This window comes from Giraffa tippelskirchi, chromosome 13, assembly GCF_054371585.1.
Source record: "Giraffa tippelskirchi isolate mGirTip1 chromosome 13, T2T-mGirTip1v1.2.pri, whole genome shotgun sequence".
Lineage (NCBI taxonomy): Eukaryota > Metazoa > Chordata > Mammalia > Artiodactyla > Giraffidae > Giraffa > Giraffa tippelskirchi.
Window position 1 is genome coordinate 99,331,855 of NC_137287.1, and position 18,033 is coordinate 99,349,887.

The following is an 18,033-nucleotide window of genomic DNA, read 5'->3' on the forward strand; positions in this document are numbered from 1 at the left end:
GATCAGTTGCTGTAATTAAACCCTGAATTATATGACCTTGACTACCTGTGTAACAGGCTGTCCAGTGGAACTTTATACAGTAATGAAAGCCTTCTATACTCTGCATTGACCAATACGGTAGGCACTAACCATAGGCATCTCTGTAGTGACTGAAATGTGGTTCATACGTCTGAGGAACTGATCTTTCTGGTCAATTTCATTTTAATGAGTTTAAAGAGCCACAAGTGACTAGTAGCTACCATTATTGGACTGGTTGTATCCAAAGGGTCACCCCTGAAAAAACTAGGCATCACAGACATTCCCCCTAGAGAAGCCCTTCTAGGTCATCTGGTCTAACCTCCAAAATAGAGCCTCCACATCCCAGGGGGAGGGTGTAACAAGGGCAGAGAAAGAAAATACTGAGCTTCTCAACATTGCTAACTATTAGAGAAAAGCAAATCAAAACTGCCATGAAGTACCACCTCACACCAGTCAGAATAGCCATCATTAAAAAGTCTACAAACAACAAATGCTGGAGAGAGTGTGGAGAAAAGGGAACCCTCCTGCACTATTGGTGGAAATGTAAATTGGTGCAGCCGCTATAGAAAACAGTGTGGAGATTCCATTAAAAAACTAAAAATAGAGCTACCATATGATCCAGCAATCCCATTCCTAGGCATATATCCAGATGAAACCATAATTTGAAGAGATACATGCACCGCTGTGTTCTTAGCAGCACTATTCACAAATCTCAAGACATGGAAGCAACCTAAATATCTATCAACAGATGAAGGGATAAAAAAAGATGTGGTGTGTGTTTATATATATAATGGAATACTACTCAGGCGTAAAAAGGAATGAAATAATGCAATTGCAGTGACATAGATGAACCTAGAAAATATCATACTAAGTAAAGTAAGTCACAAAGAGAAAGACAAATACCATGTGATATCACTTATATGTGGAATCTAAAATATGACACAAACGAAAACTTACTTATGAAACAGACTCACAGACATAGAGAAGAGATTTGTGGTTGCCAAGAGTTCGGGTGGGTATGAGAGGGATGGAGTGGGAGTTTGGAATTGGTAGATACAAACTATTATATATAGGATGGATAAACAACAAGGTGCTACTGTATAGCACAAGGAACTATATTCAATATCCTGTGATAAACCATATTGGAGAAGAATATAAAAAAGAATGTATATAGTTGTTGTTTAGTTGCTAAGTCGTGTCCGACTCCTTTTGCTACCCCATGGACTTAGCCTGCAAGGCTCCTCTGTTCATGGGATTTCCCAGACAAGAATACTGGAGTGGGTTGCCATCTCTTTCTCCAGAGGATCTTCCCCATCCACATATTGAGCCCACATCTCCTGCACTGCAGGCAAATTTTTATTGCTGAGCTGCAAAAGCCTATGTATATAAACTGATTCAATTTGCTGTGCAGCAGAAATTAACACAACACTATAAATCAACAATACTTCAACAAATTTTTTAAAAAATACTGAGCCTCTATTTACAGTTATTTTCACCTAGAGTTTCTTATATCTATTGTTGCATGCCCTTTATAATGTACATAATACTTTAGGGGAGTAGAACATATGTATAATTAACTGGTAAATAAACAGTTATGCATTTCTTGCTGCTGCTGCTAAGTCGCTTCAGTCATGTCCGACTCTGTGCGACCACATAGATGGCAGCCCACCAGGCTCCTCTGTCCCTGGGATTCTCCAGGCAAGAATACTGGAGTGGGTTGCCATTTCCTTCTCCAAAGCATGCATGCATGCTAAGTCACTTCAGTCGTGTCCAACTCTGTGGGATGGCATAGACAGCAGCCCATCAGGCTCCTCTGACCACAGGATTCTCTAGGCAAGAATACTGTAGTGGGTTGCCATTTCCTTCTCCATGCATTTCTTAGGTACAGGCTAAAAATGCCTTACCAGTAGGAACGTGCAGCCAAAAGCAGACCAGCAAGCTAGTCTAGCACTCCCTCATGTCAGGTGAAGGAACTGAAAGACAGACCAACCGCCTGTCGCGTGCCCTGACTCGCAGCCCTGTAGCCAGTTGGGAACTGGACTCTTGACTCAGGTCCCTGCACCATTTTGACCATTATCAGAGGTCAGCTCTTTGAAAAGAAATCTGCACCGCTTCTAGCTGCCTGATCAAGCTACAAGGTCTCCCTTCCTATGGCTCAATTTACAAGAATTCTCTTCCCACCATGATGCTCTTCAGAACCACCTGGTGGCAGAGGAAGGTGAGGCAACCTGCTTGGTGATTTTTCTTTCTCACTTGTCTGAGCTGTTGCCAACATCCAGCCGCAGTCCCCTCATCACCAGGGCCATTGGCAGAATTTTAAATAAGATCTGCAGAGTGCCATATCTTCCTGGGCGCTGATTTTCACAGCAGCAACAAGGACAAAGTGACTTTTTCTTCATCTTATTCATGTTTGGAAGAGGCTCCACTTGCAAGCACTACTGCCTCCCTGGCCCTGGGCAGGAGCTGTCACTCCCCATGGGTGCCTGCCTGGTTCTTTGAAGCAGCCCATCCCTGTTTGTCAAGACCTCAGGATCCTGAAAGTGTAATCTGAGCCCAGGTGAAGAGCCACAGGGATGCTGTTCTGCTAATCATAAACCCCTCACACCAGCCAGGGCTGCTACAGGGCTGGGGGGAGAGTGACTTCCAAGTACAGAGACAAAGGCAGGAAGGATGGTTCCGGGATGCGGGAACCTTCCTCGCCTGTGTGCCCTGGGTCACCTTTGCCCCCAGTCAGCGGGTGATTGACACGAGCTCACAGGTGTTAAGAATGGCACAGTTTGAACTGCAGGGAGGTCTGCTTTTGGAAAACAGACAAGAGAGAAGAACTGCATTTGATGGAAATAACTAGGAGCCCGCCGGGAGAGCTGCCGCCTCTGGACTCGGGTCTTACTGCGGTGGAATCTAGACCCTTTCGGCCCTGTGGGGGAGCCCAAGTGGACCTTGGCATTATCTTCAAAGCAAGTTTTGTTTAATCGTGGGCAGGGTCAATTTCTTTCTCTCCTGGGTTCTCCAGAACATCGTGTGAGCGCCTCTCCTAGAGCAGCAACCCCCTGGGGTGGACAGGCGGGATGGGGCAGGACTGCAAGCCCGCCATCACTGTCCTGCGAGGCCCCTCGTGGTCCAGCAGGTGCCACGAGTGTGTCAGTTACTACCTCCACCTTAGCTACTCGTCCATGTCAGCTGTTGGGGTGCCAGCTGCTAGGGACGCACTCTTACCACCTTCTCAAGAGAGCGGCCCTTGGCCAGTGGGAGCCGGCTTGCCTGGAAGGCCTGGGGGAGTGTGCACACCCCCAGGAAGGGGCCTGAGCCATTGTCACCGGGTGTGAGACCCCAGTCTTTTTGCCTCTGAGCAGGACAACCTCTGTGACACATGTCACACTCTAGAGCTCCCATGGGGTCAAGCACGACTGGACATCCGACCCCACATCTCTTCTGAGTTCTTCCCTGGCCTGGCCTGCTTCCCTTACCCCTCACGAGCCTCCTGAGAACCCTCCCTGGGTGAACGACTTGTACCAACATCCCCATCTCTACCACGCAGGATCTAGAGTCAGGGCTCTGGTGCTGCGGAGAACATGACAGAGAGCCTCAGCGCTAGGTCTGTGCCTCCATCTCACTTCAGAATTATCTCACTGAATGAGGAGAGCGTGTCATGACTAAGTGAGCAGACGCATAAACTTCCGCTTTACAAGGAAAAACACCATCAATTAGGAGAATTCAGCCCTCAGTGTTTTCTCCTGTGTTCTCCGCTTCCGTGATTAATGGGCATTTTAGGGTTTACAAAGAGCCCTTTTCCCACGTAATCTCCAATCTCCTCCTTGTTCATCCCAATTCACTTAGGGCTTCACAATTCATTGTTCATTTGTCAGGAGCTTCCTAGAACCAGTCTCTGAGTATTTCATGCTTCAGATAGCACTGTACACAGTTACAAATTAATCAATAAAATCCAATTCCATGGTCCAGTGCCTGCTCTGGGCACGGCTGAGACATTTTCTGTGGATGCTCAGAATCTCTACACCTCTACTAGTTAACATCAGGGCAATTAGGTGTCCAAGTATGAACTTTTTACATTTTCCCATTTCCGCTCTGAAGACAGATCCTGTCTTTTCTAATCCCTCTCCTTTAACTCCTGTACTTTCATTAATGAAAACATCCATTTTCATTACATATTTGGAGATGGCAGCAGAGAGATGAATGCAACAGAATGGAGGGCCCTGAAATAAACTCCAAGTATACACAGGAAGTTAAAATACAGCCAAAAAGTGAAAAAAGTGGATTAGACCAAGGGTCTATAAGCCTTTTATGTAAAGGTCCAGATAATAAATATTTTAGACTTTACAAGCCATATAAAGTCTCTACCACATATTTTTACGTGTGTGTATATATATATATATATACACATATATTTATGGGCTTCCCAGGTGGAATTAGTGGTAAAAAAAATCCCCTTGCCAATGCAGGTTCAATCCCTGGGTCAGGAAGATCCACTGGAGGAGGGCATGGCAAACCATTCCAGTATTTTTGCCTTGAAAATTCCACGGACAGAGGAACATCCTGGGCCCCCCATGGGGTCACAAAGAGTTGACACGACTGAAGCAACTTAACACATACATAAATACATATTTATATATATGTATATGAAAGTGAAAGTGAAGTTGCTCAGTCGTGTCTGACTCTTTGCAACCCCATGGACTGTAGCCTGCCAGGCTCCACCATCCACAGGATTTTCCAAGCAAGAGTACTTGAGTGGGTTGCCACTTCCTTCTCCAGGGGATCTTCCCGACCCAGGGATTGAACCCGGGTCTCCCACATTGCAGGCAGACTCTTTACTGTCTGAGCCACAAAGGAAGCTCATATATGTATACATTTATATATTTTTATGCAAATATCTGTGTATATACACATATATGCCTATATGCATTTTTCTAAATGTAGAAACCATGCCTTCCTCACATATATTCCTCACATATATATATATATATATATATATATATAAAGAAACAAGTCAAGAGCTAAATTTGACCCAAGGTCCATTGTTTTCTACATAAAAATAAATTCTTTAATGTTAATATAGATAAAGAATGAACACGAGAATATCATTTTGTATCTGTGATCCCGGGAGACTGAGAGTAAGGAAAAATTTCTTAGACAAGATCAGAAAGTCATAACCATGAAGGAAAAGGGAGCTCCATCTGACTATATCAAAATATGCAACTTGTTGATGATCAGAGAAGCCTAAGTGTTAAGTGTTAGTCACTCAGTCGTGTCTGGCTCTGCGACCCAATAGACTGTAGCCTGTCAGGCTCCTCTGTCCAGGGAATTCTCCAGGCAAGAGTACTGGAGTGGGTTGCCATGCCCTCCTCCAGGAGATCTTCCTGACTCAGGGATCAAACCGGTGTTGCCTGTGTCTCCTGCACTGCAAGCAGATTCTTCGCTGCCTGAGCTACCAGGGAAGCCAGAGAAGCATAAACAAGATTGAAAAATAGGAAGTCCGTTTCCACAGTACAGTGGGCTAGCTACTGTGACTGCCTACCTTCCTATTTACCCTGATACTGAAATCAACTAAAAATGCAGATTAAAATATGAAAATGTTTACAACTTATATTTAAATGCACTGGTACTCTGATTAGGAGGTAAGATATATTTAAAAGTCAAAAGCCAAGTGAAAATAGAAACCAAAAAAAGTGAAAATGTTTTCATTTTGAGAGCATTTGCCAAACCACAGGAGCCTGTTGTTCTGTGTTCATGGTCTGGTGGGGCAGTGTGGGGTGCAGAATTCAAACTCAGAATCTACCCTGTGTGAGAGGTGGCCGGAAGACCCGACCTCTTGTCCCGCATAAAGCTGAGACCTCAGAGGTTATATCCTCAATATCTCGGGGAATTAATAATAATACACCCTACCCCCAACACCAGCTCAGAGAACTTTTTTTTTAAATTCCAATCTTATTGCTAAGTAAAGGGGGCAAAAGTCTCTCCTGTTAATTTTATAACACTGAGTCTATCTTCTCATGGGTCTGCAATCTGAATTCACACTACACTGGGACATGGAAAAGATTACAAGCAAGAATTTTCTTTAAAGTAGTGGTCAATGGGTGCTCCCAGGTACCTAGCAGAAGCAAAACAAATTACTGGAAAAACCCACCACAAAGTTCCCAAAACCTCAGCTTACTGGCTTCCCTGGTGGCTCAGTTGGTAAATAATCTACCTGCCAATGCGGGAGACACAAGAGACGCGGGTTCAGTCTCTGGGTCAGGAAGATCCCCTGGAGGAGGGCATAGCATCCAGTATTCTTGCCTGGGAAATCCCCTGGACAGAAGAGTTGGACATGACTGAGCCTGCATATACACAATGTCAAACAAGGAAACAAATGCTAGAAGCCCAAGGGATTCCTAATGGAATAATTTAAAGTGACGTGTATCTGGAGACATCAAAGTAAAAGTATGAAACACCAAAGATTAAAGAAGATCTTTAAAAGTAGCCAGAGAAAAGAGACCTTCAAAAGATAGTTGAGTAGATGAATCGCTGACTTCTTTCCATAAAACAGAAACTAAATGATGATGCAGTAGGAGCTTTGATGGATTAGGAGGCAATAACAGTCAATCTAAGACTGGAGACACAGCAAAAATATTTTTCAACAACAAGAATGAAATAAATGCATTTTCAGACTCATAAAAAGCGAGATTTTTCTACTCTAAAGAAAGTTCCCAGGAATATGCTTCAGACAGAAGAAAACAATCCCAGAAGAAAGATTTGACATGCCAAAGGCAATGAAGAGGCAATGTTTGCAATTTCGTAGGTAAATAGAAATGCATGGGCTTAAACATCAAATAACAGACTTGGGAAGTACCTGTAATTATGTCTTACAGGCAAAGGATATATGCAAATCTAAGATATATACACAATCCTACACATTCTGGGTGGGCAAAACATGAAAAGTCTGCTCCTGACAAACATTAGTAAGAATATGGGAGCAGGCAAACTCTCATATTGTCAAGTTGAAAATGTGATTATCTTATAACCCAGTAATTCCACTTTAAGGTATATTTCTTAGAAAGCTTCTCACATTGTGTTTAAGGAGGCATGCATAAGCATGTTCATTGCAAAGTTAACACATACACAAAAAACTGAAAACTATTTAAATGTCCATAAATAGGGGAATGGAAAATGCAATGTGTTATTCTCACAGGATAGAATACTCTATAGCAATTAAGATGAATGAGTTTTATCTGTATGTATCAACATGGCCATATCTTCAAAAACACAATATGGAGTTTAAACATCAAACTGCAAGATGATAAATTCAATGTGATATATGCATAAATATACACATATACATATATATTTTAAAGACACTAAACAATTTATATATTAGTGGATACATTGATTATAAGGTATGAACACATGGATGGAAATAGTGCCAAGCATATAAAGCTACATAATTATCTTTTTGTTCTATTTCTTTTATTTTATGTAATATTTAAATACTACATAAAGTAATATTTTGTTTTACTTTTTAAGGCTCAGAAGCAAATATGATAAAATGTTAACATCTATTAATTCTGGATCATCACCCATGAATCTGTTATAGATTTTCTAAACTTTTCTGTATTTTTTTATTTTTATTTTTTCAAAAAAAGAGAAAAAGATGAGAATTCCTTGGCAGTCCAGTGGTTAGGACTCCACACTCTCACTGCCAAGGGCCCAGGTTCAACCTCTGGTCGGGGAGCCAAGATCCCACAAACCATGCAGCACAGCAAAGAGAGAGAGAGAGAATGAATATGCTGATACATGAATTTCTCAATACTCTGTGAGCTGAGACCCATAGGGGAATCTCTGCTACAGTATTTCACTTCCTGTAGAATGTTAAAGACAAATGGAGTGAAAATGGGGGCATGAATTTAAAAATGGGTTTCTTTCTTAAGGAGAGAACACACAGGTTGATGGATAGATAGACAGCATAGATAGGTGGATGGATGGATAGATAGATAAATAGATAGACAAGGTAGATGGATGGATGAATGGATGGACAGACAGATATCAATAGATAGACTAGGTAGGTAGGTAGACGGATGGATAGATATTGATAGCTAGATATAGATATGCAAGCATACATACATATGTGAGTGAGTAGATGGATATATAAATGGACACACACATCCTATATATAGTCATTCACATCTGGGGGATGGATGGAGACAGAGTGTGGTAGGCAGATTAATACCCACCCACCACTGCAGAGATGGCCCTATCCTAATCCCCAGAACCTGTGCATATGTTACCTTCCATGGCTAGAGAGACTTTGTGGACGTGATCATGATAAACATGTGTTCAACCAGTCAAGTTCAAGTGTTGGGAACAGGGAGCTATAAACGAGGCACCCCTAGCCTTGCGGCCCTCCCCACATCTCCTGGGACCCTGACTGAGGTCTGGAGACTTCAGGCTTGTCACTGTCACTTAGACGTCATGTAGTGTGTAGTTTGCTATGTGGGAGCAAAGCCACACACCAGTGTCCCTGTGCTCCTGGGCTGTGGTCAGGGTGATGTGGCATTGCTCTCCAAGCCCACTCTCTGGACCAGCATTCTCAGCATCACTGAGGAGCATGTTAGAAGTACAGACTCTCCAAAGATCTCTCTCAATAAATGTCATATTGCACTTGAAAATATGTGAAAGTGAAGTGAAATCGCTCAGTCATGTCCGACACTTTGCGACCCCATGGACTATACAGTCTGTAGATTTCTCCAGGCCAGAATGCTGTAGTGGGTAGCCATTCCGTTCTCCAGGAGATCTTCCCAAACCAGGGATCGAACTCAGGTCTCCCGCATTGCAGGCGGATTCCCTGCAGCTGAGCCACCAGGGAAGCCCAAGAATACTGGAGTGGGTAGCCTATCCCGAAATATGTTTTGATATTGATCTCTAACATAATTTCACAGTGATGAGAACAGATTCTATATGATTTCAATACCTTTAGACCATGAAATTTTTGTACCTGGTCTAATGTCCCTGGATATGTTCCAGTGTCCCCTAGTTTACAGTCTATGGGAACTTGAATAGAATTTGTATCCTACCATTGTGTGAAAATTGTATAGATCTCAATTATGTTGAATTGGTTCATAGTGCTTTTCAGGTCTACTCTATCTTTCTACTTCTCTGTATATTCATTCTATTAATTTTTGAGAGTTTGATATTGAAACTCCAACTAAAAATTTTAATTTATCTACTTTAAAAAATTATAATATATCATGGAACTATATGTAACTTTGTTCTGCATTTTCCAAGTCTCCTGTAAATGTGTTATATTTTCATAATTTAAAAAAAATGCAAAAATAGAATTAGCATTGTAATTATCCTTCAATTAAAAATAAAGAAAAATTAATTTTAAATTTTTAAAAATTAGAATTAGCAAAAATAAATTAAAAAAAAATTTTTTTTAAAGAAATACAGACTCTTGGACAGCACTTGGACCCACTGAATTTGCCACAGCATCACAAAAAATCTCCAGAAAACCCTAGGCCACTCTCGTGTCTGTTATGGGCTGGGAACACCAGGGCAAGCTGCCATTCCACACACAAGCACTGGAGGAAGGCTTGCTGGTTCAGACCTGGGTCCCTGCGGAGGCTGCCCAATCCTTCTGTGGGTCTCAGTGTCCTCGTGAGAAAAATGGGGAGCCTGGCACACAGTTAACCCTCAGCGATGCCAGCTCTGGAAACGTGGTCCTGGCAGACATGTGAAACAGGGGCAGGGGCCTCAGAAGAGGGTTTGTCATCTCCAGCCACGGAGACTTTGAGTAGTTGTAGGCAAGCATTAGGGATTTGCGTGGCCTCTTGATGAGCACCTAGGTGTGGATCAAACACCTACAATAGGAGGAGAAGGCCAAGCATTCTTGGAAGGGGACATCACTGGGGGCCAAGGTGTGGCATGGAGGTGCAGGAGAGCCTCAGGGATCTGGGTTCAGAATGTCAAATGGAGAATGAATGAGGGCTGGGACCACAAGTCACACTGAGGGGGAAGGGAACAATCATGGGAAAACGGGACAGAAAAGCTTTGCAAGGTGTACAGGGCAGTGTTGCTGTTTAGCTAGCTAAGTCGTGGTGCTGGTTAAAGAATTTGCTTTTTAACTGGCACACAGTGGGCAATGTGAAGGGTTTTGAGCAAAGGGGCAAGACAATCAGAATGCCGTGCTAAAAGAGGAGTGTTAAAATACATCTGCCCCTACCCCTCGCCTCATTTGCAGTTGGGAGTTTATGTATGCATGCAGATCACAGAGAAAAGTCTAGAAGGGCCCACACCTAAATGTGATTGTCTCTGAATGGTGACATCACTAAGATATTTTATTGTCTTCTCCTTGTTCATGTGTATTTTCTAATTTTTCTGCAAAGGACACGCATCACTTGCATAATTAAAAAAAGCAATAAAAGCTGTAAATAATTAACATGCTCTCTCTTCAGGACTTACACTGGATAGATGTGTTTTCCACTCAATTGTTTCAAATATTTGCTGCATGCCTGGCCTTGAAAAAGGCACCATTGAAAAACACAGAGCCAGTGGACCGATGGGGAAACATTTGAGTCCTATAACCATGAAACTCTAGACCCCAGTTCCTAAACAGGACTCTCTCTCTGTTTCTCTTTCTCTCTCTCACTCTCTCTTTCTCTCTGGAGCACAGAGATGCCTTTTGAATCCCTGGTGAAGTTTTCTTTGCAGGTTTATTGAAATCTCAGTTTGCAGTTACAGTGTCACATAGGAAAGTGACAGAGGAGGCCACACGCCCTACCTTTTAGAGTGGGTGCTCAGATGTTTCCGCCTGCTGCTCCCACGAGGCATCTTTGCTCTCCTACGAGACCGTCGTTTCTTCCACTCTGGCTCAGACACCCAGTCCCAGGACAGCATCCCTCGGGCTGTTGGGTCAGAGAGCTGAAAATACCAGTGATGCTGGCGTCATATTGCTCACAGCCCTTGTGGTGGGAACAACACAGAGGGGTCTCCCACTGCAGACAGGATGCCTGTCTGGGGAAATCAGGCATCAAAATGCTGCCTTGCTAAATGGTCTGTGCATTTCTGGGCGGAATCTTCTGGAACCTGCCTGGGCTGGATCCACAGAGGAAAGCCCAGACCTTTGGTGATACCGTGGCTGTCTCCTTGCCCTCCTCCAGCAAAATCCATGCCCAGTAACTGATTGCCTTTTGGAGGAAAGAGGCTAACCTGGCTTCTAGTTTCCCCCTCTCTCAGGCCCAGCACAATCTTTCCTAACCCACCACTCTTGGTATGAAGACAGTACTACCAGGGAGAGCAGCCTGTAAGCTCTGGGACCCAGGCCCTGTTGTTCCATACGATTAAATTAGAACAGAGGCTACAGGACCCTCTTCAGTCACCCTGGCCCAAGACACCCCAGGGTGGGACAGCATCCTCAATGATACAATCCAGGTGCATGGAGTCCCTCTAATGATGGGACTCTAAGCCTATTTAATCACCAAGGGAGAACCCTCTAGAGCACTCAGCTCCTTAACCTTTCTGCCACTGCTCCCAGGAAACTCAGGAATTAGTCGAATCTGATTATAGCAACTACTTTTTCTGGAATCCCTGTAATGATAACTCTCTCCTTTTAAGAGTTTTTTCCTGATGTCTGTCTCTCAGTAAGGGTTTCTGATTTATAATTGTTGACTACCCAGAGAGCTCCCCTGAGCAGCATTTCATTTTTACTTTTTCCCTCTGCTACCAGGAAGCTCCTAGTCAAGGTTTATGTCCAGTTATGAAAAAGATCTCACCCAGAGTCATAGGTACAATTATTCTTTCGTTTGAAACTTCTTTTTTTCATGATTTTCTTTCGTTTTATTTTACTCTTGGGACCTCTATTCACTCCCTTGGAAGTGGGGTGAGAGGACATTATACAGGACAGCGGAGACTATACTAGACGGCCTCACACTTTCTCTCCATCATCACAAGTCCTGCCTGCCAAGTGTCCCCCCTCAGCTCCCAGGGCCCTGGGGCAAAGCTGGTATTACCTTCGATATCTGCATCTGCCCTCCGTCTCCAGGGCATATCCTGGTCCATGCTCCAGACACTGTTTTGCTCACCAGCCAGGTGTCCAGACCCTCACCCCGGAAGCCACCTCCAGGCAAATGTAAGCCCAGGTACACAGACGCATCCTTCTCCTTCTGCTCCATCGGCAGGGGGAGGCTGCGACTCAGGCAACACCATGTGAGCCGGGGCTCGGCCCTCAGCGATGGAAAAGGGCCCTGGACCCCGTGGCTCCTGGCAGGCTCTGCATTGGTGTGCAAGGCTAACTCAGGCCAGTGGGGTGCCGTGCTGGCAGAGAGAGAGGAGCCAGGCTGGTGGGAGCAGCAGGGACTAAGCTCCGCTAGAGACCCCAAAGGAGGGGCTTGAATGGCACTCTCAGAAGGCCCCCTCAGCTCCCCAATGGGTTCCCAGGAATTGAGGACACCCCCAGAGGGCCCGGCCCTCGCCACAGTGTTGCTCCTGCAGATTTCTTGGGCATCATGGGTCCCACTCCTCCAGGAGTCACACGTTGGGGCACACAAGAAGGAGGCCGACCCTTTGAGGGCCCCGGCTGTTGGGATGCCAGCGTTCAAGCCACCCCTCTCCTCTCTCTGTACCCCCTTTCTCTGGTCACACGGCCTGGACCAGCTGGGGTGTTCCCAGCAGCTGTCTTCTCCAGCTGGGGTCTGGCCTGAGATAGGACAGGAAGGCAGGAGGGCCCCCTGCCCTGCCTCAGCAAAGGATGTCTGTACCTCGGGCCCCCCTCTCTTGCAGATAGAGTCCTGGCCTTGGTCCGGCTTCTGGGGGACAGGCGACAGGGGGCGGGTGTCTCGCTGGGGAAACTTGAGGAGGTACTGGGGAGGAAAGGCCATGTCCACTGGGCCAGTGAGGGTGTGAGGAGCCGGAGGGTGGGAGGCCAGCTGGGAGGGACACCCGGGGGGACGTGGTGGAGGCTCCGTGTCTTGAGGACCCTCCCACCTCAGGGCCTCAGCCTTGACCCTCTCTGTGCAGTTGCCACTTCCAGGCAGCCCCCCTGGCTTCTCCCCAGGGTCAGTGTCCTGGTTCTGAGGTGGTGGTGAGGCACTCTGCATGGGGCCACCGGGAGTCTCTCCTCCTGCTCCCAGGAGCTCCTGGCAGCTTAGCTCCTCCACCTTCAGCTTCTTCCTCTCTGAGGGGAGCTTGTCCTCCGGGGGCTTGGGCTCTCCTGAGCTCCCGTCAGGCCCTCTCGGGACCACATGGGCCTGCTGACAGGTTTCCTTGCTGCCCTCACCACTGCAGGTGCCACCTTCCAGCTTGGAGTCTGGCCTGGGAGCCTCTAGGTCACCCCCTTTGAGGGGACCAGGTGCTGGGAGCTGCTGACACCCCAGCTCCAGGCCCTCATGTGGAGGAAGCAGAGGGCTCTTGCTGCCCAAACAGAGGGCTTCTCCATTGCTGAGGGTGGGGGGTGAGGCAGCCCTGTTCAAGCCCATCTGGTCAGGGCCTCCTGTTCTGGCCACTGTCTCCCTCTGCTTGTGGGGCTCAGTCACCAAGAGGCCCGCCAGGGCTGGTGGACTTGCCCACGGCCCCAGCTTGGCCCCCACAACAGTGTTCCCACCACCCGTGGCCTCTTGCTGGAGAGGACACTCCAGTGCCGCCCCACCGCCCACTGTCACCTCGGTCGCCTTCCTGCCTCCATGGTGGCTGGCTTTTGCTCTCTGGTAGATGCTCTTGAACGTGTCCTTCCCATACACTTGCCACTTCTCCTGTGAGAACATCTTCAGCTTCCTCTGGCCACGTTTCTTAGCAGCTGCCTGGCCCTTGCTGGCAGACCCCTCCTCAGCAGCTGGTCTCTTTCCCTCTGGGAAATCCACGGGGGCCGGGGCATCTGCGGTCGTGGGGCACGGCAGGTCCTCGACCGCCGCCTGTCTGACCAGGGCCCGAGGGTGCCCGCTGGGAGCATCAGCCTGGCGGGCAGGGGTGGGCCTAGGGCTCAGAGGTTTCTGCCTCCGGAGCCAGGCGTCCGGGGGTTCCCGCGGCTCCGGCCACGTCCCGGTGCCCTCGACGAAGGGCAGCGAGTTGCTCCTGGTGACTGGCACGCAATCGGTGCCGGTGGAGAGCTGCGTGGGGACCGAGTGGAAGAAGAGGGGGCGCGCCCTATCCGGGGGCGCGCAGGTGGAGCGCGCTGCACGCAGGGCGGCCGGCAGCCTCCCGGGTCCCGGCGGCCGCAGGTCGAAGTGGAAGGAGTCCTTGTAGGTATAAGGCATGGGCAGGTCAATGCTGCCCTGCTTGGACAGGACTGTCTTGCGGGGCCGCACGTGGGCCAGCTGGGGGTCGTCCACCACGGCCTGGTTGTGCGAGATGAGCCTGGCGATGCGTTCCTCCAGCCGCCTCTTCTCCAGCTCCAGACCGGCCGCCCGCTCCGCGCGCCCGGGCCCGGGGCCACCCTCGCTCTCGGACTCGGCGCTGTGCTCCGACAGGCTGTGCAGGGGGCTGCCTGCGGCCGGCGGCTGCTCTGCGCTGTCCGAACGGGACAGGTAGCCCGAGTCAGTGCTCTCACACTTCCGCAGCCGGCCTTCCGAGGGCTTGGCGTCCCCAGGCTTCTCCACCTGCTGCTGCTGCAGCGCTGAGCTCGGCCTACTGGCCGTCGGGGACCGAGGCTCTGGCAGCTTCCACCCCGACTGCGGGCTGGCCAGCGGGAGCCCGGGAGCAGAGTCTACAGGGGCCTCCTTGACATCAAAAGTGGACCCCCGGCAGGGAACAGCGTCCAACTCCCGGTCTAGGTTCTTGGCAACCGGGGACAGATGAGCGGTGGGCACCGGGCAGTGCCCAGCGGCGTGGGTGCCCGGAGAAAGGGGTCTCTGTGATCGCGCCCCGTCAGCCCCAGTGGCCTCTACGGCCTTGTCGCCTTCCTCCAGGAGGCTGCTTCCGCCACCGTCGGACTCCGAGGAGAGTCTGGAGTTGTTGAGGTGTGTCTGGGTCCGTCTGTGCTTGTACAAGTTGCTCTGGGTCTTAAAGGCGATGCCACAGGTGGCGCAGGGGAAGGGCCGCTCCCCAGTGTGGGACCGAATGTGCTTCTCCAGAACGCTTGGCTTCAGGCAGTCCCGGCCACAGTGTGGGCACAGGTACCTGCCAGCATTGCGCACCTTGCCTGGGCTGCCCAGCGTGGGCCCCAGGCCCGGTGACAGGATGGGCAGAGCACCCACGATGTTCACGGTGAGCCCCGGGGCCACCGGCTTCCCCACCTGGGTGGGACCAAGCCCTTCAGGCTGCAGCAGGGGGCTGAGAAGGAAGGGCAGGCTGCCCCCATCCAGGCTGCCTGTCACTAGGGGAGCACGTGGCTGGAGCCCTCCGGGAGGCACTGTGTGGTACAGCGGGATGGGCAGGGCCTTCAGGAACACGGTGGGGGCCAGGCCCTGCTCCCGAGGCAGGATGACGGGGCCCAGGGTCAAGTGAGGCGATGCTTGCCCACCCGGAGCCCCTGGGGGGCCAGAAGCAGGTGCCGGCTGGTCCCTGGCAGGCGAGGTAGGGCAGGTGAGTTCTGGCACATCCATCCCACATCATCTGGGTGGCCCGGGGTGCTGGGAAACCTGTGAGCAACAACAGGACTTTACTGTGGGTACCTCTCTTCTCTCATCGTACAGTACACACTTCCCTGCCCCCACTGGGCATTTCATCACCTCTACTGAAGCCACAACAATCCCCCCCAAAAAATACGCTTATGCTCATGTAAAAAAAGGGGGAAACTGAGGCTCAGCAAGTGGAAGTGACTTGTCGTGCAGCTAAAACATGATAGAGCAGGTTTCAGACCCAGGTCTGTCTGAATCCTGTCTTTTATTTAATTTTCCAAAGAGAATTCGTGATTCTTGCCCTGCACACAGGTATGTGGTAGGCTTGCCACTGACATCCCCTTACCCAGCACAGTGCCCTGTGCAGAGGAGACACTCAGAAAATGTGCTGACTTCGTGACAAAGGAAAGTCGTGCAGCTCATCAAGGTCCTCAAAGTCCACAGTAACCTCATGCACTGGGGCAAGTCCCTCTCCTCATTTGGGACTCAGTTTTTAGATCTGTAGAGTGCGCAGAGAATCAGCATCTTCCACTCTGGAGTGCTCAGTCTCTGCTGTTGGATGAGGACAATAGGGAAAAAAACTGACCTGAAGGGATGCTTATTAGACTGAACAAATGAAAATACAAAACTCCCAGCTAAATTTGAATTTCAGATAAACATTTCATAACTCTTTAGCATATATATATATATATGTGTCTCAATTCTTGCATTGGTCTTGCTTACACTAGAAAATTATGCATTATTTGTGTGTGTGTGCATCCTCAGTCATGTCTGACTCTTTGCTATGCCATGGATTGTAGCCCGCCGGGCTCCTTTGTCCATAGAATTCTCCAGGCAAGAATACTGGAGTGAGTAGCCATTCCCTTCTCCAGGGGAATCTTCCCGACCCAGGGATTGAACCTGAGTCTCCTGCATTGCAGGCAGATTCTTTACCATCTGAGCCACCAGGGAAGCCCAAATGTGCCCACAATTAAAAGTTAAATTAAATAAATCTGCAATTCAATAAATCACATTAAAAGCAAAGTTACTACAACTGGATATTCTCATGCGAAAGAATGAAATTGAATCCCTACTTCACACTATATACAAAAATTGACTTGAAATTCAACTAAAGCCTAAATGTAAAAACTAAAACTATGAAACTGTTAGAAGAAAACATCAGAATAAATCTTCATGACCTTGGATTTGACAATGGGCTCTTAGTTATGACACAAAAAGTACAAGCAATTAAAATAAAAGGATAAATTGAACTCTTTCAAAATTAAAAGCTTTTGTACATCAAAGGACACTATCAAGAAAGTGGAAAGACAACTCACAGAATGGGAGAAAATATTTGCAAATCATATGCAGGATAAATCCAGATTATATAAAGAACTCTTATAATTCAATAACAAAAAGACAGACAACTCAGATAAAGAAGAAGCAAAGGGTTTGAACAGACATTTCTCCAAAGAAATACAAATGGTCAAAAACACATGTAAAGATGTTCAATATCACTAGTCATTAGAAAATGTAAATCAAAATCACAATGAGATATGACTTCATGTCAACTAGCATATTGTTATAATAATAATGAAAATAATGTGTTGCTGAGGATGTGGAGAAATTTGAACCCTAGTGAGAATGTAAAATGATGCAACCACTGGGGAAAACAGCTTGGCAACACTTCAAAAAGTTAAACACAAAACTACTACCTGACCCAGAAATTCCACTTCTTCATATATACCCAAAAGAATTAAAAATAGATATTCAAATAAAAACATAGACATAAATGTTGATAGCCACAATTCAAAAGAGCCAAAAGGTGGCAACAACACAGGGGAAAGATCCTCTGGAGAAGAAAGTGGCAAGCCACTCCAGTATTCTTGCCTGAGAAATCCTATGGAGAGAGGAGCCTGGTGAGCTACAGTCCATGGGATCGCAAGAACTGGACACAACTTAATGACCACATGTCACATTCGTAGCTTAGGATTGGCTTCAGTGGGAGTATTTATACCACATAAATTGGCAAATGCTACAATCAATCCTTTTTCTCTTTATTGTCCCAAGACCATTGCTCCCATTCTCTGTTCCTCATAAACCTGTCTGCGTTTTAGATCTCACAGATTTGAGACCTTGTAATTTTTTAAGGAAAGATTTAAAGACAGAAATCCCTAGGGGTGGGTAGGAGCTACTAGAATTCATAAGCACCGCTGTGAAGGGAAGATGAGGCTTCCCTGAAGGTGCTGTGTCCTTTCTATTAGCTGAGAAATTTCCAGATGCTTCCCAGGAGAACCATCAGACCCGCCTTCCTGTCTCTGCTCACCTAGCTCCCAGGTCACTCGGGCACAGCTACTGGGAGGATCAGATGAATGACGTGTATGAAAACACCGAGGGTGGCATCAGGCAGGGAGGAAGTGCCTGGTTCATCTGAGTTTCCAGTGATAAGCCATAATATTTTGAACTATTAATGAGCGACTCCTCCCCTCCCCACCTTCCC

At 47.5% G+C, this 18,033-nt stretch overlaps 1 protein-coding gene across 3 annotated transcripts in view; it reads right to left on the bottom strand.

Annotated features, from left to right (window-relative positions):
- Nucleotides 1-18,033, bottom strand: part of ZNF831 (zinc finger protein 831) — a 103,876-nt gene that overhangs the window by 52,500 nt on the left and 33,343 nt on the right. For all 3 annotated transcript variants that reach the window (XM_081559365.1, XM_081559364.1, XM_081559366.1), the window contains exons 2-3: nucleotides 12,015-15,575; nucleotides 10,787-10,926 (exon numbers count right to left, since the gene is read on the bottom strand). In XM_081559365.1, coding sequence (XP_081415491.1) covers nucleotides 10,787-10,926; nucleotides 12,015-15,539 — 3,665 coding nt within the window. In that variant the 5' untranslated portion in view covers nucleotides 15,540-15,575. The remainder of the gene's footprint in view (nucleotides 1-10,786; nucleotides 10,927-12,014; nucleotides 15,576-18,033) is intronic.